The 24,128-nt window shown below is 36.6% G+C and overlaps 1 protein-coding gene across 32 annotated transcripts in view; it reads left to right on the forward strand.

The window, feature by feature from the left end:
- Nrxn3 (neurexin 3) overlaps nt 1-24,128 on the forward strand; it is a 1,604,379-nt gene that overhangs the window by 617,622 nt on the left and 962,629 nt on the right. For all 32 annotated transcript variants that reach the window (XM_029484652.1, XM_021179711.2, XM_029484636.1 and 29 more), the window contains 2 exons: nt 10,556-10,759; nt 16,719-16,745. In XM_029484652.1, the coding sequence (XP_029340512.1) occupies nt 10,556-10,759; nt 16,719-16,745 (231 nt within the window). The remainder of the gene's footprint in view (nt 1-10,555; nt 10,760-16,718; nt 16,746-24,128) is intronic.

The raw sequence follows: 24,128 nt of genomic DNA on the forward strand, positions 1-24,128 counted from the left end.
CTATTGCATACGCCAGCAAGATTTTGCTGAAAGGACCCTGATATAGCTGTCTCCTGTGAGGCTTTGCCAGTGCCTGGCAAATACAGAAGTGGATGTTCACAGTCAGCTATAGGATGGAACACAGGGCCCCCAATGTAGGAGCTAGAGAAAGTACCTGAGCTGAAGGGGTCTGCAACTCCATAGGTGGAACAACAATATGAAGTAATCAGTACCCCCAGAGCTTGTGTCTCTAGCTGCACGTGTAGCAGAAGATGGCCTAGTCGGCCATCACTGGAAAGAGAGGCCCATTGGTCTAGCAAACTTTGTATGCCCCAGTACAGGGGAAAGCCAGGGTAAAGAAGTAGGAGTGAGTGGGTAGGGAGCAGGGTAGGGGGAGGGTATAGGGGACTTTTGGGATAGCATTTGAAATGTAAATGAAGAAAATATCTAATAAATATAAAGACATTAAAAAAGATGTAAGTTATAAAGTATATTTTGAAATGGAAATATTGTTCTTGAAAATCTTGGTGAGAATAAGGACATTATTTAAATACACACCATTCATGTGATTTTATGCATTATAAATATAAGTAAAGTATACACACATGTCAGAGGTTCCCAGCCATGCTCAGTCTGAATATGATAGTCATTGTCACCCTGACTGGTTTGGAATTACCTAGGAGACACACCTGTGAGTATGTCTTGAGGGGCGTTTCCAGAGAGGTCTAACTGAGGAAGCAAACCTACCTTCAATGAGGGCAGTGATATCCTAATGACTGAATAAAAAGGAAAGAAGTCAAAAGAACACCAAGCCCCAGCACTTATTTCTGACTGCATTCTGACTGTGGCTAGCTGTCATGTGACCAACTGCCTCATGTCCTACCACTATGCCTTCTTTCCTATAATGAATCACATCATTTCAAACCACACTATAAACTAAACACGTTCTGAAGTTGCTCATATCAGATGTTTTATCACAATAAGAAAAAAAATCAATGCATTGAATCACTTTCCAGGTGGACTCAGATGTCAAACCTGCCATGTTTGCTGTTAGAGTTTCTTATTGCAAATGCTAGATGAAAAGTGAGCAATGGGAAAGACACATGAGGAATGACAAGTTACCCAATGAAGTTACTTTTTCCATATTTGGGTCATAAGTCTGTCTAATTTCTCCATCAATATCGTATGACAACATACAATGGTTTGTGAGACAAACACATACAGCCTATACAAAGTGCTGACATCCAGAGATGCTCACCAGGAGTTCAAAGTTTTTGTGGACCGTCAGCCATAAAGATGCACAAGGCATGCTTGACTGACTTCAGTTAGTTATATTCCAGACCCCAAGGAAACCAGCCATTTCCTATAGGTCACCTTGCCTGTCATCCACATTAATCAACTGACACCGTGCACCTGACTCTTGGGTGTGCTCACTTAGAACATTCTGTGAAGAGTACAGACCAGTCAGCACAATAGACTGCTCTTGGAGGGTGCAGAGTTTGAGTCGCCCCCTTTCATTCACAGCATGTGCATCAAATAACAAAATCACAACCAGCATTCAGAGGTGAAGGAGGTAACCTAAGACAATGATGTTTCCTTTCTCATTGCCTCTAATTGGAATCTGAGTTCAAGCAATGTCATCAATCTTCCCACATTTTTAATAATACCTTTTGTAAATTTTAGTGAATTCTCTTGGGAAATAATATCTCTTAAAGTACATCATTTGAAATTCATATTTTGAAAATTGTGTTCACCTCAGGAAGATTAAAGTTCACTTTAATTAAAATAGCAATACATATTTCCATCCTTAAATGAGTTCCTGTTTATCTTTCTATATGTTTATATGCTTCGAAAAACACCTGGAATAAGTCAGCCTATTGTTAAAGATGGTTACATCTAGGTACTGTGATTTGCAAGGTTTGTGTGTTTTTCTTATCTGTGTCGATATCTGTTCTCTTACATTAAAAAAACAGTATAAAGTATTTAAAAATAAAATTCTTTATTTTATTTTTATTTAAAAAGGGAATAGAAAATAAAACTCTCAAGGAACTCATACTCCTTATATTAGCTACCACACGCTATGGAAAGTTTGTTCTCACTTTCAGGGAATTAAAGATTTGTACAGATAAAAGAAACTCACAAGATAGAACCATTTTCTTTCTAGAACATTTAGCACAAGGATTGCAGAGAACACTTTGTAACTTCTATCATAATGTTCAATATTCCCATGCCAACCTCCCTTATCTTTACTTAGGGGAAGAAAGTTCTGACTACGGTGGTGTAGCTGCCTCTCTGGCTTGTGAAACAGAGTGTGAAGCAAAACCTGAAGAATATCCCAATCAGATAAAAGGAAAATAATATGAAATAATAAGATAAAAGTTGCTGCTAATATTATTTATGCCAGTTAAAAAAAAAACAGAAAAGAACCTACCATAACAAATGAAAGAAAGAAAATTATCCTGTAGAAAAATATTTGAAACAGCTTGTACTACAATGACTTTGGAGTGGCTGGTTGAAGAGCACGTAAGACATGTAAAATATGAAAATTTATATTCTTAAAATCTCCAAAAATTGCTATGAGGTCAAATATCAAATGAATATTTTGTTGATAAATTTACTAGGATGTTCAGTTGCTAAAATGTTTGACATGGATGGCTGATCAGCTGAGTTTAAATCTCTATCCGTCATGTATAAAAGTTGGGCACAGCAGGGCTCTTCTGTAAACTTGGCCAGGATTTTGGGTGTTGTGCTTTGGAAGGCTTATACACTGTGGGAAATGGAAAAGGACAGGGATAAGAGATACACTAGGTCTCAGTGGCAAGAGTTGTGATGTGTAAACCACAGTCTGCTTGTGTCTGCTCTGTTGCTTGTTATAGAAGCTTTACTCCAGATGGCTGTACTAAGAAGACATGACAATGGTTCCCTTCTCTGTCATTTTCTAAGATTACAGTTTTGTCCCAGAAGTGATTACTATTGGAACCTTTTAACTTTCCCCAACTTCTTTGTTGCAAAACCAACATCTTGGGTAGTCACAACCAATAAGATGGGACTACTAGCAACTCTTTGAGACTGCATATATCAGTCCCAGAAAGTCAATACTACCAGGACTACCATTGGCTTTGAATCAGCTTACTTATGGAAAAGATGTTCTAAGTAAGTAGGGCATACTTGGAAGACCAGCACCTATTTCAGTGGTTTTCAACCTTCCTAATTCTATGACACTTTAATAATACAGTGCCTCATGTTGTGGTGACCCCAACCATAAAATTACTCACTGCTATTCCATAACAGTAATGACTTTTGCTATTGTAATGAATCATAATGTAAAATCTGATATGTAGGCCCTCTGACAGGCACCTCCTTTGGGGGCTGTGACCTACAAGCTGAGAACCTTTGATCCACTGTCTTTCTACCATCTACTTCTACAAAGGGAGCGTCATTCATAAATAATTAGGTTAATTCTACAAGCAGTTAGGGAGTAGTAGAAAGAATCTCCTTTCTTTGACATGTGAAGATAGAAGGGGAGATGTTATCTGAGACAGAGCTTAGAAAAAATCTATGGATAAGAACTTTTGTAAAACATCAAAGGTTTTTATTTTTGGTTAAAAACTAGCTCAAAATCAGCAGATAGGTCTGTAGGACCTACAGACAGTGAGCAAAGTGTCAGAGCACCCAGAAGTTCATTATAAAATAATGGATATCTATGTGATGGATTAAAAATTGTGGAATAGTGCTGAGTTACACTCTTCGCTATAGATCTGGAAAAGTACACATGTTAGCTATTTTATACCCAACCCAGGATAATTAGAATAGGACATAGGCACAACTGAATACATTCTCAGGACTTCCTATTGGCTCATAGCACTTAAGTATGATGTTTTTGGCTAAATAATAAACTGCTTTACCCAGGGCCTACTTCTTGCATACCAATCTTACAAATAAAACCACATCCTTAATGGTCTGGAAGACTAAGACCTGTTTTTTTTTTTTTTTTTTTTTTTTTAAACCAAGGTGCAGCCTTATAAGTGACAAAAGAATCATTGCCAAGTTACTAGTCTTGGGCTAAATATGAGACAAAATCATATACTTCCTGAAAGCAGACTCCAAGTCACACATATCTGCTAGATAAGGGGTAAAAAATCAAATATACTAAAGAGGCTTAAGTCCTATATTTGAACAGCAAGTGGCTTATATTGATCTGGGAATAACACCTAGGGAACCAAGCCAAACAGCAAAATGGGGAGATGTCTGAGCAGAGATATTATAGCATCCTCCTGGGAAAAGAGAACTCAGAATTCATTCATCTAAGTCTCTAAATGAACAAGAATGGCTTTGATGGTTGTGAGGTCAGTATCCTGATTTGTAATAATATATTGTCAGATATACAAAGAAACAGTACATTGAGAATCATATCCAGAGATAAGTACAGGTGACAGGATGCCCTTTGGGGGACATGTATATTGAATTTTACCAATGAAATATACAATGGCAATGTTATAGATGTATTCAAAGATTTAAGAGAAATTAAATTTGAAGAATTTAAGAAAAACAAGATCATAGTGACTCATCAAATAGAATCTAACTTCTTAAACTGTGGATCAGGAATCTTCTCCATTAGGCTTCAAGTAACTCAGTATGACGTTGTAAAAAATGGCAATAGTAAAAGGTTTATGAAAGCATAATGGCCAAACATTAATTAAAAATTAATGATAACAAACCTAAGATGTTTCTGGCAGTACTTGTCCACATTGAACCATGGAACTTTTATTGCAGCCTTGGTTCTGAACACACAGTATGTATACTTCACACATGTGTGTCTCTGTGCTTTGTTACCTCAACAAATGCTTCCTAGAATTGCTTAGTTCAAATAGAAAGCAATTACTTATTATGATCTGAAATGGTTTTGACTGTATGCATGGGTCACTTGCTCTTAAATATTTGACTATTGAATTATGGAAAGAAACTTTTAATAGTTCTTACTATCATTTGTCAGCACACATTTCTAATATAATATAATCCAAATACATACTAACTTGATATACTAATATCAGGTTTGATGTACTAATGTCAAATTAGTTTACACTTGAATTTTATTGTATTAGAGTATTTAATTTAAAAAAAAAATCACTGAGTTGATGACTTGATTTCCAAAAATTCAATACACCAGTAATGATTGGAATTAGAACAGAGTTTGCAACAGTTACAGAAATGGTCTTGATTGAACTATATTCATATTAATTTGTAATATTTGTTCAAACAAGTGCCTTTCACATCATTGCTAATTGTGAAGTAAAAATATTGATTCAAAAATATTAAAGATACTGTACCTCTTACAGTATCAGATACCTAGCCACTAATATATTTAATGTGAATCTAAAAAAGCACAACTATTTTATTAGCATGCATATTTATCTTTGATTTTAATAAATGGTAAAATTATAATGTATACCAGACCATTATGTTAAGATAAATTTATTTGTGATTTATTATCAATAAATATTTTATTATTTACCTATTCTATAAATTTAATGTATACATAATCAAATAAAATGTATTAGGCAAAAGGACTCAAAAATGGGAAATGCCAAGAACCTCTGACATAGAGCATAGTAATAAAGGATTAAAATATATATAATAACTATCTGCGTGTTGATAGATACAGTACCTAAATAAGGCATTTACTAGATGGACTCAAAAGCAAATTTCAATAGATAAGAAAACAATATGTTTGAAGATAGATCAATAGAGTCTAGGCCTGTAAATAGAAAACAAGAATACAGATAAATATATCTTCATGTGATACACCTTTAAATATATGTATGTGTGTGTGTGTGTAAAACTAAGTAAAAGAGATATAAAGAGACAAAATGATGTTGAAAGCATGCCTATAGACTTCCCCAAATGAATGAAATGCACTGATCTACATACCCACAAAGCTCATGAACTCTAAGTGAGATAAATGCAAAAATAAATTTCTGTTCTCTTTTTGGTTTAAAATCAAAATAAAAATAGTAAGAATGCTGGAAAAATAGAGGGGCAGTAACAAAAGAAGCAAAATGAAAAAAAAATAGCTCATCATATATGCATGCCACAAAGTAAGGTTAGCAGCTGACATCTCTTCAAGTACCATGGAGATCAAAGGCAGAGGGATGGTATCCAACATATCTGATGAGAAAAAAACTATCCACTACATGTGACAATGTTGCCTGGAAAAATGAAGGTGGAATACATATCCATTAATAAGTAAAACTATAGAATCCATCAATAGCCCATTTCCCTTGCAATTACAAGAATTTGTTGAAGCTGGAAGTGAAAATACACATTAATTTGAATTTAGGTGGAAAAAAAAGAACTCTGGTAAAAGTGATTATGTATCTAATAAGGAAAGGCTGTAATTACATGTTTCTTCTTTCTCTTACTGATTTATAAAGTTAAGTACATAAGGCAATATCTTTAAAATTGTATTGTTGTGGGTATAACATACAGAATTGCCATATATTTGACAATAAAGCTAAGTAAATGAAACTATATTTGAAAAAATGACAACAGATGGTAATTTCAATCTACAGAAAGAAATGAAGAAATGAAGAGATAGACACAGTAAATATTAAGCTTAATTAAAAATAACTCAGTGAACATATTTGAGCTTTTCTTCTCTTAGCGTCTTAGAATGATATACATTTTTATATGGCAATTATTATAATAATGCATTATTATGCTTGATGTGTATTACACACATATGCACACACAGAAACACATGAAATATGAATCATAGCACATAAGACAAGGTAAGAGTGTCATACATAAATAAGACAAGCTAAGAGTGCCATATAGTAGTAAAGTTTTCATATCTTAGTCTGCGAATTTAGCTCAATAGTAGAGTAGTTTGGGCCTCACAACTAAAAATAAGCTTTTATCATTTACTGGAATTATGTTAGTATAGAAATTAGATAGAATCTGTAAATTAAGATGAACACCATAAGGTCTTTACCTATAACTAAGAAGGTAGCGCAGAAAGAATGGTTCAAAATAGCTAAAGGAATTAAAATAAGATGCTAGAATATTTTTGAGGAAGATGGAAGGTTTTAGTAAATAATTGAAAAAGAATAAAAAAGGAGGTGATATTAATTGTTTTTATTATCACTGTGATCAATTCCTGACAAGAAGGCAACTTACAGGGGAAAGTTTTGTTTACTACAATGTTTGACAACGTAGAGTATATCATGGTTAAGAAGGCAGATTATCAATCAGGAGCATAAAGGGGCTGCTTGCAGTGCCTCTCCTTTAGAAAGCAAAGAGAGATTATTATTGTTGCTTAGCTGGATTTCTCCTTTCAACTCAGTCTGGAATCTAAGTCCATCAAATAATTATGAGCATGGTCAAGTTGGGTCTTTCCTTCTCAGTTAAAGCCATGTGCAAACATACAGATATATCCACAACTATATCTCCTGGATGATTTAACATCCTGTTAACTGAAAGACCAAAATACTATCACAGGAACCATTTTAGTACCCAGAGTCAGTTCAGAGTGTAACTTCCAAATCTTCAATAATCTATATGATATATTTGTAGACTTAGTCACTTTTCTTATAGATTCATACCCTTTCCAACACCCACACCCACACATGCACACACTCACACATGCAAATAGGATTTTAGTCTTGGCATTGTTTGTACCTAAAATATTTTAAGCAAATTAATATGAACCCATGGAACAGATTTTATTTCAGTTGACTTCTGAATTAAATTATCTACTTGATAAACACTGACCCCTTGACAACCCCTTTGTATTAGTAACAAAACATGTATCATTTCAAAAAGGGATACAGACCAAGATTCACAACTTATACAAAACCAGTAGCCTTTTTACTCCAAGGACACCAGATATTGATTCTGTGATGCTATTAATATTGACAGAACATGGGACTGCATTTACACTTGTGTATCTGGTACTATACATATTCAGAGGAAAAAGAACAGTCATTAATTTTGAAATATATTTAAGTTGAATGCATCAAAGCCACTCATTTAATGGCTCACTTAACTTCCTAATATCTCTTAAAGAGAAGACTGCATTTATGTGGTTATGTATGGAGGATGCTCAGGGGTGATTAATGAGGTTCATAATTACACAGATCACTGCATATTTATTTTGACAGTGGACCATTAAGAATACATGTGCTGTATTTGCTTATATAAATTGGACATTTATAAATAATATGTGGGTATAAATAATGGTGTAAGCACACAGACACACAAATGCACAAACGCCCACACGCACACCCATACACACATAGAATACCACATTTCACCATGAAGCATCATAGCTGTGCTTTGATACCTAGAAACATGATGTGTGCCTAGTTTAGTTCTTTGCAGCTAAGCACATAAGCTCAAGAATCATAATAGCTACATTCGGTCCCCAGCTCTGCTATATATTAGCTGTGTAATCTAGTATTTATATAAAATATAATAATATCTTTCTCATGGTCTTCCTAAGGATTAAATGACTTATTAATGGGTGTACAGCCCTAGAAAGCACCAAAAAATAAAATTCTCAATAAATATTAGATATATTTTTTTATCTTCTGATTTTTTTTCACTTCTGGCAGATAAAGTATTTTCTTTTATACCTGGATCATATGCTAAATTAGTTTCTGATCCAGTCTAACAGACCATCATGTGCCTTTTATTATGATGGTTCTTATAACTGTCACATTTTCAGACCCCTTTAGAATTTTTAATTTATAATACATAGCTTTATGTAGTATGGGTTCTATCTGAGCGATATTGCTTTCAGAAATATGAGTGCATGCCTTTCAAGAGACTTTCAGTTTCATGTGTAAATGGGGTAGGGTTTTGGCAGTTTCAAAATCTTGCTTGTGATCTGCCTACATCCTGTCTTTCTCGGCTTTAGTTCTTTTCATACTTAAAATGGAGTCTTTGTCTCTTCCACTGCTCTCAAGCTTTCAGCACATAGAAAGGTCTTTGGTATGCAACACACTAATTAATTAATCTGAGAATCATTGCAATTTCTCAACTGCTTGCTTACTTACTTGCAAATTACTACCAAAGGCTGCTGATTTTATTCCAGGCTCAAGCTACCTTTAACAACAGTTAAGAAATGGGCATTCCCTTCCTTGGTATCTATGGCTCATTGGTCCCACGTCTCTAAGGATACCAACTTTGTGGTTTCTAGATCAATAAAATAAAAGGAATCAACATTAGAATATGACCTTTACATATATTCCTCCATATTTTAAAGAATTTCTGGATTGCTTCTGATATCTAATGCACTGTAAATACTATGTAAATAGTTGTTATGATTTGCTGTTTAGGAGATAATGTCAAGAAATCAGTTCTATTCAGTTGCATCCGTTTGACACAGATGGCTTTCTTAAACATTTTCTATTCATGGTTGGTTGAATCCACAGATATAAAACCTGTAGATATAGCAAGGTAACTGCTCTAAATTGAATAATTCATTATTATCTTAGAATTTCTTTCTTCCTTTCTTGTGTTTATGAGATATTATTTATTTTTGTGTGTAAGATTTGATGTTCTTATTTTTTCATTAAAACCCTCCTAGCCTCAAGACCTGCTCAGATACTATTCTACTTGCCTTAGTCACTTGTAGCCCATGTTCCTTTTCTTCCTCCAGATGTTACTAACAGCCATATGTTACAGCTGTCATTTAACCATTTTGTATTGATAGCTATTTGTACCTTCTGGGTTTCCTCTTAGCAGAGGGTTTCTGTTTTACCTCTGTATTTACCATTAAACCATATAAGTAGCAACTATTTGATAACTAAATGTTTAATGAAGAACATATTCAGAGTGGAATACTGCTTCCAGAGACTGGCTAGCTTCATAGGAGTAAGAGTGAATTTCTTTACTATGCTGCCTGGAGATATTTGTCAGTGAATGACTAAACAAGCTTGTATTCTGAGGTTCATGGTATTGAAAAAAATAGTCCCTAAACATGTATCATAGCACAGCTAGTGTCACTTTGGGATGGCATTGTCTTGCTCTGAGCCCCTTGGTTTCCCTATTTGAAAATATGAAAAAGAGAGCCATCTTACAACATTGAGATTATATTTGATGACATGGGAGGATGGGGTTCAAGTTTCCTAAATCAAGTGCATGGGCTGAAGAATATGTCAACTTCATGTGGCTTTCTTTCACTCCTTATACAAGCTCTGCTTGAACACAAATAAAATTAAATTGATGAGAACACCACTAGTACTTTGTTGTTCTAGTTCTATCTCCCTTGACTCATTGCATGGTTATAGCACTTCTTACCATGGCATGTAGTGAGTACGGAGCTTTGTCCAGTGCGTGGTCCTACCTCAGAAAGTTTTCTGCCACTTATATTTATTTGATGTGATGACTGTAAACCTTTCCTCCCCTATTTCCCTTGAAAACATGTACACAGATTTCCTTTTATTTTGTGCCTTTAATTTATCTGCAGTACAAATTGCTAGTTTTTGTAGGGCATATTAACTTTTATATCTAGTAAGGCCTTTTAAACTCTAATATTCCCTATGCTAATGATCTCCATTCTCTTTTTTGGCAGAGGCATCTATCCTGAGCTATGACGGCAGCATGTACATGAAGGTCATCATGCCCATGGTGATGCACACAGAGGCAGAGGATGTGTCCTTCCGTTTCATGTCACAGCGAGCCTATGGGCTACTGGTAGCCACAACCTCCAGGGATTCTGCAGATACACTGCGACTAGAGTTGGATGGTGGGCGTGTCAAGCTCATGGTTAACTTAGGTATCGTATGAAGGACCCTCTGTCATTCTGTTTGGGCTTGTCTTCCCTTCTTTTCTGATTTCCATTATTTTCTTTAAATTATTTTTTTCTTGAAAGTTAGCCACTCACCTCTTGTTTAATAGACCATGGATTATAAAAAACAACAGCAACAAATACCTTCTCCCTATTTTTGCATGAGGGTTTGATGTCAATTTTTGGTCTCTGACGGTGGTGACTTCCTTACTAGATTATTCGTTTTCTAAGTTTCCTTTCTTGATTTTTTGGAATTGTTTAGCTTTGTGTAAAACACGCTACTTTGGTCCATCTTTTGATCAATCAATCATATTTCCATTAAGTCAACCTCCTTGGTCACCACTCAAAACAGTCAAGGACAGAAGGGAGGAGACACAATGAGAGTAGGTGGGAGAGAACTACACTGTGCCTTGTTTCTAATTCCATAGTAACTATTCCTATGAATTATTCTGGTGGTCCTCAGGTCCCTTTTATCCAGTTAGAAACAGCTCAGGGAATCCAACTATGGAAGGTATGCCTCCTGGTACTTACAGCCATCTTTTTTGCTGGTGTTCTTAATCACCTGCCAGCAGTTCTTTTGGTGTAAAGACTGTTGTCTCATAGTGTCCACGAATTGCCCCATTTACTCTGTCCCACACATATTAACTTCACCTAGATTTGAAAAAATGATGACGACTTCAAATTTGTAGCTTCCTCTGCAGTTACCTCTAATGGATATCCATTAGAACCTTACAGCCTCTTGCTATTGACTCTCTTTACTGAATCCTAACTATTTTCTGTGGAAAATGGGAACTTCTTGGGTTTGAAAGAAAACAAACATTTGTGTCTCTGGCCTTTTCACTCAGCAGAAAGCCAAATACTCCGAGATATAAGAATAAATGGTTTAGCTGAGTTCACACTTCTAAGCTGGTGGACCCATGTAGGTTTCTAGACCATGTTTGAACACAGAGCTTTTAAAGAAAGATTTGCCAGAGCCACAGAAAAATGGACCTGACTCAGTAGCATTGAAAACTCTACCTGTGCTGACTGAAGTGGGTTTCTGAATAGACACAGCTCTTATCTGCTGTCAGGTCAACTGGTACCGATTCCAAAATATGAAAACCTTGAAAACATGGGACTGTTTTGAGTAGTGGCTCATCTAGTTCTGTGTTTTTATTTTACTTCTGGTTTTTAGCACTTATGACACAGTGCGCTTTTTCTTGTCTAATATCATCTGCTTTTTGTTTTCAATATGTCTCTTGGTTTTTTTCTTGTCTGTGTATGTGTCTGTACTTGATTATTTTAGGTTTGTTTTTTTTATACTATTTTTCTGTTGCTGGTACTTTTACTGTGCGTGTATCTGTATTCTTGAGTTTTCAATCCTCCTTACCATCCACCATGGTAAATCAAAAGATGGTATTCAACCCTTCAAAGGCCCAAAGCCTGCGGCCCGCATAGCAAACAGCCTTGAGAACAGAGTACTGAGAAGCCTACAGGGACTGGCATCCCTCTGCCCTTTCCACCTGCCCTTCCACAGAACCCTCCCCTCCTCAACCGGACCAAACCTAGCATGTTACATTACCTAAAACCAACAACCAGATATCCTAAGATACTTCTCTGAGTAAACAACAGAGAGAACAATGGCCCACCCAAAAGCATGATGCAAAGGATAAAACCAAATATGAGATCCTGAGTAGTTCAACCCCAGAAAAGCAAAAGACTTTCCCTCTCTGTCATCTTTGAAGTAAGAGGAATATATACATGGGTGGGAATAAGTCTCATAGCATCCCAGAGAGTACATGTGTGTCTTTTAATAGACAAGTTCTTTTTTTCATTAAATGATGTTGTGTGAAGGCTATGAAGGCAACTGTGACAGGCACCACATTCCAAGAAAACTGATGTCAGAGAAAGGGATGAAAGATGAGGAAGGAGGAAAAGAGATGAAAGATTCTCCCTCTCTCTCTTACAGACACACACATTACACACACACACACTCACATACTGAGTTATTCATAGATGATAAATATATTCCTAGAAACACGCCATTCACACTTTTTCTATTTTAAACTGTGGCCAAACCTGGGACCCAAGCCTTGTAAAGCAACAGCGTTTGTCTTTTGACATATGTCAGCCCAGCTTCTATCTAGCTCCTACTATGCTGAAACAACCTGGCTGAAAGAGTCTCAACATCATTAGAGCATTGTTCTTTCCTTAATAGGGAGAGTCCTTTGCTTCTGCCCCAGGGCTATGGCACATCACAGCTATGACTTTGGATTATGTATCTTTTCTTTCAAGCCTGACATAGGAAAGTAAACATTAATCCTTGTGCTGCATACAGTCTTCCTATTCAGGACTTGTCTAAAGGTTTTGGCACTCCCTCTCACAAGTATTTTCTTTCCGTATTACAGTCATTTCTTCCTTCTATTAACTATAGAAGAAAATTATCACCAAGCACAGTTTGCATCTACACATAGCCTCACCCAAATGACCTTTGCTCTCTTACTATAATTTCTTCCTCAGGCAAGGTCTCATTCTGTAGCCAAAAATATCCTGAAGTTCTCTAACCTGGAGTAGATCAGGCTAGCCTCTTGGGTATTTGTATTTTAAGTCGTTCCCCTCTTACAGCACACATGAAGCATATCCCAAATTGATTCAAATTGCTAACCTAGGTGAACTCCTGTGAGAAAAACCTAGTATATATTTCTCTGCCATAATATAATTTTTGTAAGGTTTTCTTTTTGAAAGACAGGTACATGTAGCCTTAGCAGGCCCACAAACACCAGGCATCATGATTTTGAAAATTATAAAGCTGGCTTTTGATCAACCGGTATTTGTTCCTTGTGTCTTAAAAGAGGAAGTAACAGTATTTTGGCATCAAAGTACATTTAAAGATCTCAAAGAGTGTTCTTTATTTTACTCCAGCAACAGTTTTCAGAGATAAATCAGCAATGTTGTTTGTTTTTTAAATGTTTGCTTTAAAGATGTGAAGCTTCTATAGGAAGTTAGTAGCCGAGCTGAAATTAGAACTCCTGTCTCTAAACTGCTAGATCCTTATGTGTTGACCTTTTTTGCTCTACAGAGCTATATTGCAGGTCAGTGATGAGAATGTCTGAATGGTAACATTCTTGACAGTCATCCTTGAAGCATCCACACAGGGGATCCCTCTTTGCCTTAGTGCTCAGTTTTAATTGAGCCACATACCGAAAAGCCACTGATGGGCATGAGGCCTTTGGCATCCTCAGTACAGTGCAGGGAGCCACTAGAGACTCTAAGGATAGTGTCAGGCATTCAGCCAATCACAATCGATTTCTCCAGATGTTCTTTCTCTGGACATCCTGAACACCGCTTTGGCATAACTGGAAAACACACAGCTTTCCGAAGCACTCACGTCTTCCAGACCTAGTGCATAGCTCACCAGTATGGAAAGCCATCATTTCTCCCATTTCTCTGAAATAAAACCGAGGAGCCAAACAAACCAAATAGCACACATACACACACATACCCAAATGCACTAGGGCCAACTTTTTTCAGTCAGAGAGGGTACCCTGGCTGCTACAGAAGATAGACACAAAAGGGATGACTTTCCCCAAATCAGTCCTCTTGGCTCATTTTTTCATTAAGAAAAAAAAAAAAAAACATGCCGTCACCAACAAGACTGTAGCCTCAAAGCTTCTAAGAAGACACTGGGGATGACTTTTCCCATAAAACACTTATTCTTTAGGTAAAATAATAAAATAATTCAATGGACTCTGACTTAAACATATTATCTGCCATTCTTGAAAGCCCCAAGGTTCTCATGTTGATTTAAATGTACAATTTAAACTTCATGGATCTATGTGCATACCTAGGAAGATGAACCCAACTGAAAGACCTCTCCTTATCCCAGACTCCCATCTAAAGATGAAATCCTCAACTTCACACAACCAAAGAGGAAAACTCTTTCTTATTTGCAGTCTTTGGGTTGGTGGCTTTAGGTCCACCCCCTCTTTCCCTTTCTCCTAAGCATGTCTACCCATACCTCATGTTTCCTCTCCTTCTTCTTCTTCTTCAGTAAGTCAGGAAGAAATATTTCTCCAGCTTTGGGTGAGGTTAGGTGCAACCAATAGCACAAGTCCCACCCCTCCTCCCTGCCTGCCCACCTCCCAGCCCCACTAGGGGCATGGCCTCCTCTGTCTGGTGATCGTACCAATTGCTCCAGGGCTGTTTGCTCCCACTTTTCTGTTGCGGTTGACGACACATGACAAACCTAACCGCACGAAACCAAACCCAGATTTTTCTCAAGAGATGTTCTTCTGGGGGAACAAAACAAATAAATAAAAATAAAAATAATTTAAAAAGCATGCTGCCTGCCTTCTCCATCTTCACAATAACTGGATATTATAAATTTCTCCTCACTGGATTGAGCATAATTCTATTCTGCTGGCCTGGTTGCCATTAATTCCTATCTCACATGTTCACTTAAAATTGCTCACTTTAGGGGACTCCAAATGGTGGCCTTATGTCACACTTGTTCTCTGAAAACTATTGGGTGAACGTTAAGCAGTAAAAAAGAGCATAGTTTACTCACTGCTGTTTCCCTTGTAGCTTTCTTTCTTTTTTTCATCATCGGCATTGACCTTTCAACATCTGAGTTGAAAGAAATCCTGAGTGGGGGTTCCACCAACACTAACCAACCAGAGGTCCATCTGGGCAGTTTGGAAACAGTTGCCAAGACATTTCTCTAGCCATTGGTGCCCAGTTTCCCACTGGCCTCTCATGGACTTCATTCAGTAATTCTCCACCGTGTGTGCCCATGACTGCCAGACAGTAATTAATAAAGCATTAGCTACTCTGAGCTCTGGCACAAAATGCCTAGTGTGGTTATCAGCAGGCAATTAGACAAGTCTTTCCCAAGTTTCCCATTTAAGAGATAAGACCCAAATCAAAGAATTTTTCTCTTGTTGTGATATAAACTTGCAGAGTAAAAGAGGCAGGATGTCAAAGGGACCCATGACCTTCTCCTCTACACGCACCTGCCCTGCCTTCTCCCTGAATGCTCTAGACATCTCATTTCGTCTGGGTATTTGGGCAGGAAGACAGAGATAGGCTTCGTGAGTGGGTTGGTCTGGGAGCCTTTGAACCAATAACAATCAGGAAAGCCAATCAATTGTAATAACCTACTAGGGTTTTTTGTACCCTATACCTGATTGACCCCACCTCTCTAAAATCTGTGATGGGTGTTTGTGCGGTTAGCTGTTTGCAAGTGGCCATTTTATGAAAGAAAATGACCAGGTGGTGTTAACCCTTTCCTCATGTCTGAGGGTGATGGCAAGTGTGCCTACACAAATTTCTATAGTCTTTGGGGCCCAACCTAAAGTGAGGGTGGAGGGAGCTGGATTTTAGAAAAAGAGAAAGGGTTAAATACTACCCTGTGAAACTTCAAGGGTATATATTTAAAAAAAATACAATGTGTCAGACCGGTGATTATATTTGGAACACTGATTCAAAATTGTTTTTAATGCTTTCAAAGATCAGTTTAACGACATAAATTATAGGCTATAATCTATTTGGTGGAAGAATTTTTCTAATTTCCAAAAATGTAACAAAATTAACATTTAAAAACCCAACTGTGTAACATATATACAAATGAATAGGGAATTTTTGAAAACCAAAAAAAAAAAAAAGATAGAGAGAATTAGTCTTGATGTCTATTGTGGATATATATGTATACCAGTATATATCTCTATACATATGTGTATATATGTGTGTGTGTGTATATATATATGTATCTAACTTTACTAATTAATATACTGTACATATACACCCACCCTTAATCTTGTACATATTGTATATGTATATATAAAATATAAAATGGCCACATTTCTTGCGTGTGTCTGTCCCCGGAAGGGTGGACTGATTGTTTTTGGATGTCTGCAGCTGTTACCTTGAAGGATGCAATTTCATCTTTCATTTATTTTTCCCCATCTAGACTGTATCAGGATAAACTGTAACTCCAGTAAGTTTTTCCTCAAGTTTCATTTTGTTCTTTAAAAAGAAAAGAAAAACTGACTTTATTTTGTTTACTGTTTTATGAGCGCTGTTTTTTATTTGGATCGTTTTATTTTTTGACAAGTTTGGAGGGGAGTCAGAGGTAACAAATTGGAGGGTTGGGGCGGTAGTGCTTACAAGTCTTTGTATACGGTGTCTCTGATGGTGAGCAGGTCCTCCCTTCTCCCCCTTTCTTGCATTTGTTCTATGTGCAGAAAAGGAGGAAAGGGCTGTGGATCCTGAGGTCACCTAAAAATGAGTTGTAATGGTAATGTGTTGTCTTTAGGAACTTGGGGTGAACAAAAACCTTTAGTTGAAAGCAGCCAGCATGCACTTCTCCACTACCCAAAACTGTAGCCTACAAAGGCAAAGTTCATGACCCAGACGAGGCTGCTGACTCTGACATTTCTTCCCTGGCATTTATCAATGTAGGGGATTTGAGAGGCGCAAGCAAAAGCCTTTTCTTGGAGATGATGCAACATTTTAACCAAACAGACTCACTCAGGCTCCTCTAAAGGAGGATTACCATCAATCCTTTTAGCCACTGTCCACTCAAATGTCCCAGCTCTTGAAGAAAGATCATAAGGATATACATGCCGAAAACATCTCATTATCTTTCTTTCTCTGTCTTAAAAGTGAACATTAACTATAGGTAAGGAGGAAGGGAAAGAGGAAGACAAAGAAAAGATGGGACTGGAAAGAATAGGGAAAATATTTGCTGAGTGCTCTTGTGTCTTATACCAGTTGGGCTAATTAATACTCCCTTATATAACAAGGCATCCTAAAGTTTCAGTGACTCAAAACAAAGGAAAGATTTCTTTCTAATTCAGATGAAGTCTAGTGCCAGTTGATTGGCTCTCCCAGACCACTAGTTTCAAAGATATAATTCAAGATTGTAGGATTCTTCCTTGAGTTCAGCTGACTCCCTTGGAAAAGATCAGTTCTGCATCCAAAGTGAGGAGAGATCTTGATAGTTAAACCATATGCTTCCCTGACTTGTCTGGAAGTAGCATTCATCGTTTCTGTACACTTTCTTTTACTAGATTCAACTCACTTCTGCATGTAGGAAATGCAGTCTTTGGAGCATTCTGGAAGAGCAATTCAATCATTTAAGCATCCTAGCACATGGTAATACCTGGGATCTGGCTTTTCTTTACTAGTCTTCCTGGAGGAATGAACACAGAGAGAAAGGATAACAAACTATCAAATGTATATCTTTCATTGACTTGATAATTCTATCTTACAAGAATTATATAGTTGATGGATCAGCCTTCTTTTTTAAATGTAGTATCAGTATGTCAAATTTATAAATGATAGTTTTTCACATTTTAGGAAAATATTATAACTTAAGGAAATATATGAGAAATTACATATATAAACAAACACTCCATAGAAAGTTTTATACATGCTTTGGCATTACTTACAGTTATTTTAAGCAATGTCTTATTCTGCTGTGTAAAATATTTCTAATTAGGCAGAAATTTCTCATGTTATTTAAATGGCTAAAAGCCTAATTAAAACATTCTTTCTCTCCAAAGCCTTGAGTTATAGAAATTTTTGTTGTTTTAAACAGCATTTAAGAATATAATTTTCTTTGCCTGATTCACTGATAAAAGCCTACAACTAAATCACATAAGTAAGTCTATAAAATTGGGCAGGCATCTCCTTGATCACTTTAAGATCATTGCCATCACCCACTAGATTCCTCACTTGTCCATCTGCTTTTAAACCCTGCTTCTACCCCTTTCTTTCTTAGCCCTAGGCAACTATTGATGTACACATTTTTTTTTCTGCACATTTGTTCTTTCTGGACATTTCTTTTATATATGGAATCATAAATCTCAGACTTGAGTCTGAATATTTTAGGAATTATAAGATTCCTATGAGAAGATTTTTCCTTTCCTTTTGCACTGACTAATGAGAGCGGAGGTAGGTAGAAGTTGAACATGAGGGGGGAAAGTCTCATTTCCATAGAGCATTGACTTCTGGGAGTTATGTAAAGAGACTTGAAGGTTATTTGATCAAGGTATCAACAGGTGTTTCCCTGTTCCAACCCAACTTCTTCATGGAGTCAAATTCATATATCCCATATGACTGACCAATCTTGGATGGTACCAGAGATAAGTACCAGGATTTTCATGGCTGGGAAAACCTGGTAGAGTGTTTTCTATTCCGAACCATGAACAGGAAATCATTGCAGCAAGGGTTTATTCTCAACCCACTTGATTACAGCATTGAGAGTAGCTGGTCCTCATTTAAGGACTAGGTAGATCTGATTTGAAGTGTTACTTTTCGGTTCTCATGGTAATCATTTAAGAGGCTGCCGGTTAATCTTACAGAGCCCATCAGGACAGTAGCATACTATTCAGTGGCTGAACCATAATTGTCTCAAAGAGAAAAGAGTTTCTTTAAGCAAATCTAGGATCATTAGTACAGAAGTATGCAGACATATACACAGAGAAATGTAGAATCACATAGTAAATGTGACACATTTTCCTGGGGTAGATTTTAGGGTTGAAGCATTATTAAGGCTGAAATTGGAATGAAAATGATGCATTATGCAGAAGCCTGTAATAAGTATGGATGTTTAAGGGATTAAAAAACTTCACAAGCATTTTCTTTGTATGGCTTATCTTCTCTAATCCATCTTTCCTATTATTGGCACATGAATGAAAAAACTTGAGAACACTTTGCAACTAAATTTGGAGAGAAAACATGTACAAGTCATGGCAGAATCTTCTTGTTGATTTTGCATCAGGATTTACACCTTAGTCTCATTTGACATATGAAGGTTTTTTTTTTTTTCTTTAATAGGAATGTGGGTTCTTGCTGCTTCTTTCCCAATTGTCAACTAGAGTTTCACTTTATAGAAAATAGCATCACCTTGTAGCCTGGGTTTGGGAGTCAGGGAAGTTTCATCCCAAGCCTCAGCTTTGGTTCCTACTGCCATCTCAGTGGGAGGCACAGACTGTTACTGCTTTGAACCAGTCTTAGGTGATTATTCTCCTATAGGAGACATAGTGAATTGAATGAGTTAAGTCTAAATACACATTCGGAATCATTTCTAGTAATTCTTCTATAGAATGTTGGTTCTCTGAAAAGTTATTTAGGGAAAACAATGGATACTATGCATTTCCACTTTATCTGCTGCAAGAAATTCTGGGATATGGTTATTTCTTAGGGGATCTGTGACATTTTTAAAAGAGAGAAAACATGAAAACAGAAAAAGATGAGGCAGAGATGAAACTGTCATCTGGCCCGCTTCCTTTGGCCATCCTATCAGTCACCCCATCCTCCTCCACGTTGAGAGTTTCTCTTCATGTTCAGTTCTCATGCTGTGTCTCTCTTGATATCTCTGATATTTTTTTATCATCACTTATTCTAAATCTTACTGCCTCTGACTTCCAAATCTTTCTAAGGGAGCACATGATAAACTCCATCATTACTCTCACCCAACATAGCAGAGTGCGCACAACAAGATCTTTGGTTAAATTGAGCTCATCTCTGTATTTTATTCACCGGGCAAGAGTGTGTTTAAAGATATTTGAGAAAGAAGATTACAGTTTAGAGTCTATTTCTTTAAAAATGAGAAAGCATAACAGAGTCGGTAGTCATTGTGGGGGACTGAACTCCAGGTTGACCTGGAATTCTGCTAACAAAATCAGAGCTACTATCTGGAGAATTCTGGAGGAAATTGCCTATTGCTGTGGTTCTGGTTGCTTGAGGTGGTCCATGAGCCCCGAGGCACCCCTTCTGAAAACAGGTAAGATGTTTTCATTGATTGGAATGCTTGCTGTGGTGAAAGTATGGGACATGATCATGATTTGCTGACCTTTATTTTAAGTGATTATAACTGTGCCATGATTCTGCAGATGTCAAGGCATGTGACATATGAATGAATGCTAGACCCTTGTGTTCCCTAAGTATGGCCATAGTTAAAATAAATGTAGTGAATACATATTGACAGATATCAATCTGCCCTTTGTTTTCTTATCATGAATCTCCTCTCACAGGTTAGAAGCCCTGTGATATGGCCTATAGGAACTTTGAACTTGTGCTTCACTACTTAGGTAGATGTAGACATCCCAACCTCTTTCTAATTACTCTGACTTTGAAGTCCTACTAAGTTTTCTATAATAGGCTCATGTTTTCTTAGCCATACCTGGTGGGCCATATGGATGTTAAAACACTAAGGTGCCACAGAGGAACTTTTCTGAGCTTTTCTGCTTTCTAGGTAGGTGACATCAGCAGGAGGCATGCACTATCAGAGATTAGTGGGCCTTGCTGTAAAGATTCATTCTTTTGCATCCTGGCTCTGAAAACTACTTAGGTTTGCTGGAGAGTTTCTCCCATTTTTATATCAGCTTCTTTATTATGTGCCTGGTCTTTTGCCTTAGCTCCATGCCTTCATTTTCTACTCCTACTTCATATATAGTTTTGGCAAAGTCAACAGTGTGTAAGTAGTTCTTGCTTAATTTAAGCATAGCTTGGCAGGGTTCATTTTATTATATTATATATCTGTCTTTTCCCTCCTTCTGTTACTTCCTCCTTACCTCCTTTCTTCTTGCTTTCCATCCATCTCTCTACTTCTCTCGTCTCTATAGAATAGTATCAGAATATGTGATTTTATCCTCTGGCCAGATCTACATGAGACTCACCAACCTATTTTATTTCCCTCATCTGTTTAACTCATGCTTGTCGCAGACTCTTCTGAAGGCTTATTCTTCACCCTTAAGACTTTCTGGAAGGAAATTCTAAAACTGTCTTTAGATCATTCTCATCACAGAGAGCCACTTATCTTAGAGCTTTAGTGGATTAGGAAATCACCGAGTAAGATCCCTTGCATAATGATGCTTTATTGATCTGTCTGTGTGCATGGTGCCTGAAAGTTTCCATTTTTATACTAAATGATAATAGCCAAACTTTAAAAAAAAAAAAGTAAAAGTCAAGTTGGTTTTACTTTTAAGTACTTAAAGGCATATATGGAATAAAAGACATTGGCAATAAAATTTCTCTCTTTTGACTTTGATCCTAGCCACCAATCACTTCCTCAAGGACAGTGAGAAATACAATTTATAATCCATATTCTCCCAGAGATACTTTGCAAGTGTGTAACATATAGTTATGTTCACCCTTCCTATGTTCGAGTCAAATGTTAACAGATTTCCACATATTTTTTTGAAATAGGATACATTTTCTAAGGAGTTGTGGGTGGTTAACATTGATTAGCAATTTAACAGGATCTAGAATCACCCAGGGATCAAACTTCTGTGCATATCTATGAGGAAAATTTACGAGTGAATTAACCAAGAAGAGAATGTTTGCACTGACTTTAGGCAGTGCCACCTGAAAGGTTGGGAGTGGGAGAGAAAATCACGGGAGAGAGTGATCCGAGCACCAGCGTTTATCTCTTCTCTCTCCCGATTATGAGCACAGTGCACTCAGCTGCCTCACACTTCATGACTTCCCTGCAGGAAGAAAATATAGGCCCTTCATATTGTACATTGCTTCTATCGGACATTTTGCTGCAACAATAAGAAAATAGCTAAAACAGGAAATAGTCCATGGAAGAAAATTGAAATTTTATTTATCCTTTTCAATAATCATGTACTACAGCATTTGAGGAGATAGAGTATTTTATAGTATTCTGTTTTTAAAATATTCTAGCCTACTAATATAGGTTGATAATTGTTCACTCCTTTATTGCTACAAAAAGTAAGAAAATGTAGGATTTTTTAAAAAGTAGTCTTTGTTTACATCTACAATCACATCTCTTGGGTAAATCATTATAAGATGAATTGCTAGGCCATCAGTACATTGTACATATTGCTAGGCACTCCAACAGGATTGTACAAACACACACTTGATTAGTATTTGAATGCCTATTTTCCTTATCTTTGCATACTATTCCTAGTATAAAACTTTTATAGATTATTTGCAAATAGCATTTCAAAGGTAGCATATACAAAAATGATAGCTCATTGTTACTTGTAGATTCCTCCCTTTGACTCTTCCACTTCATCACGGGGAAGGAGTAACTATGCTGTGGATTGGTATTCATGCTTTGGTTGGTTTGCAAGTTCAAATCTCAACAGAAACGTGACAAGGTGGCCATCACCCAAGCACTCATGGCCATTGAACAAGGGGCCTCCTCTGATGTATGGTTATCCATGTTACATAAATAATAGGCATTCGAGTCCTTAGCTCTAGCACCCCACAGGTCTGTGTACCCATTGCACTGGGATGAGTAAGACTCAATACATAGAGCCCATTGCCATCTCATGTTTTGATGACCACTGTTACACAAAGTATTTTATGACTTCTCTGCTGTAGCTCTGTTAATAAAGATATTACAAGGTAGTGTTGATTTATCATACATAGTAAGTTTGTCTCTTTTTTCTATATTAATGCTGACCTTTGAATGTCAGTGGAGAGGGGCAATTTAATGTAAGGAGGGACCTGGATCCAAATAGATGAAATCGATATCTGCTTTTCTCATTAGTAATCTATGAATCTTTTCAAGACTCTCTTCAAGTTGCAATTTTCACACTTATAAAATGGAAATATTATAATACCATTCTGAGTAGAATGGGTGACACATAACTAACATACTAAAGAAATGATGGTAGTAATGATGACAGATGCTGCCATAGTGTCTCAACTGCAAAGATGTTCTATTGGAAACTTCACACATGTGCAAATGGATAGCAATGGATCCTTAAGTCATATTTTTTTAGTTGTTCAGTAGATATCTATACAATGCGTATTCTTATTTTCTCTAGCCAATTACTTTTGCCAAAGACAAACATTTCCAGAGCCATCACTGGACTTACCACCAATAAAGGGACTAATAAGTATTAAGGAGGCCCTTTTTAAGCTGTGTCGAGATTTCTTCTTCACTGCATATTATGTTAAGCAGATACTTGCTTTCAATCAGAGCAAATAAAAGCTAATAGAAATGGAAATTCTTCTGCAGTTGTTTGGGGGACCTTGCTATCATTTTAATAAAATCTTAATAGTGTTCTAAACTAAAAATATTCTCTTTAAAATGTATAGATCAGATTGGAAAATATTTGCCTTTAATTTCTACAAATATAAATTTTATATAATATAAACCAATCTAAAACAAAATAAAGTAAAAAAGGAGGGGGGTGCTAGCTCTTTTTGAAAAGTCTATTTCTCCTTTCATAGTCTTATTCCTGACTCAATCATCTTGTTGAAACATGGCATGATGAGTTAATATGTTAAGCTCTTCATATCCAGCCTGCTATATAATAAAAATTATATACATCATCAGGGCTGGTGTTTCTGTGTTATCAGATACCTACCTGGTTCTCAGGAAAGTAGAAAA

This window comes from Mus caroli, chromosome 12, assembly GCF_900094665.2.
Source record: "Mus caroli chromosome 12, CAROLI_EIJ_v1.1, whole genome shotgun sequence".
NCBI classification, from domain to species: Eukaryota; Metazoa; Chordata; class Mammalia; order Rodentia; family Muridae; genus Mus; species Mus caroli.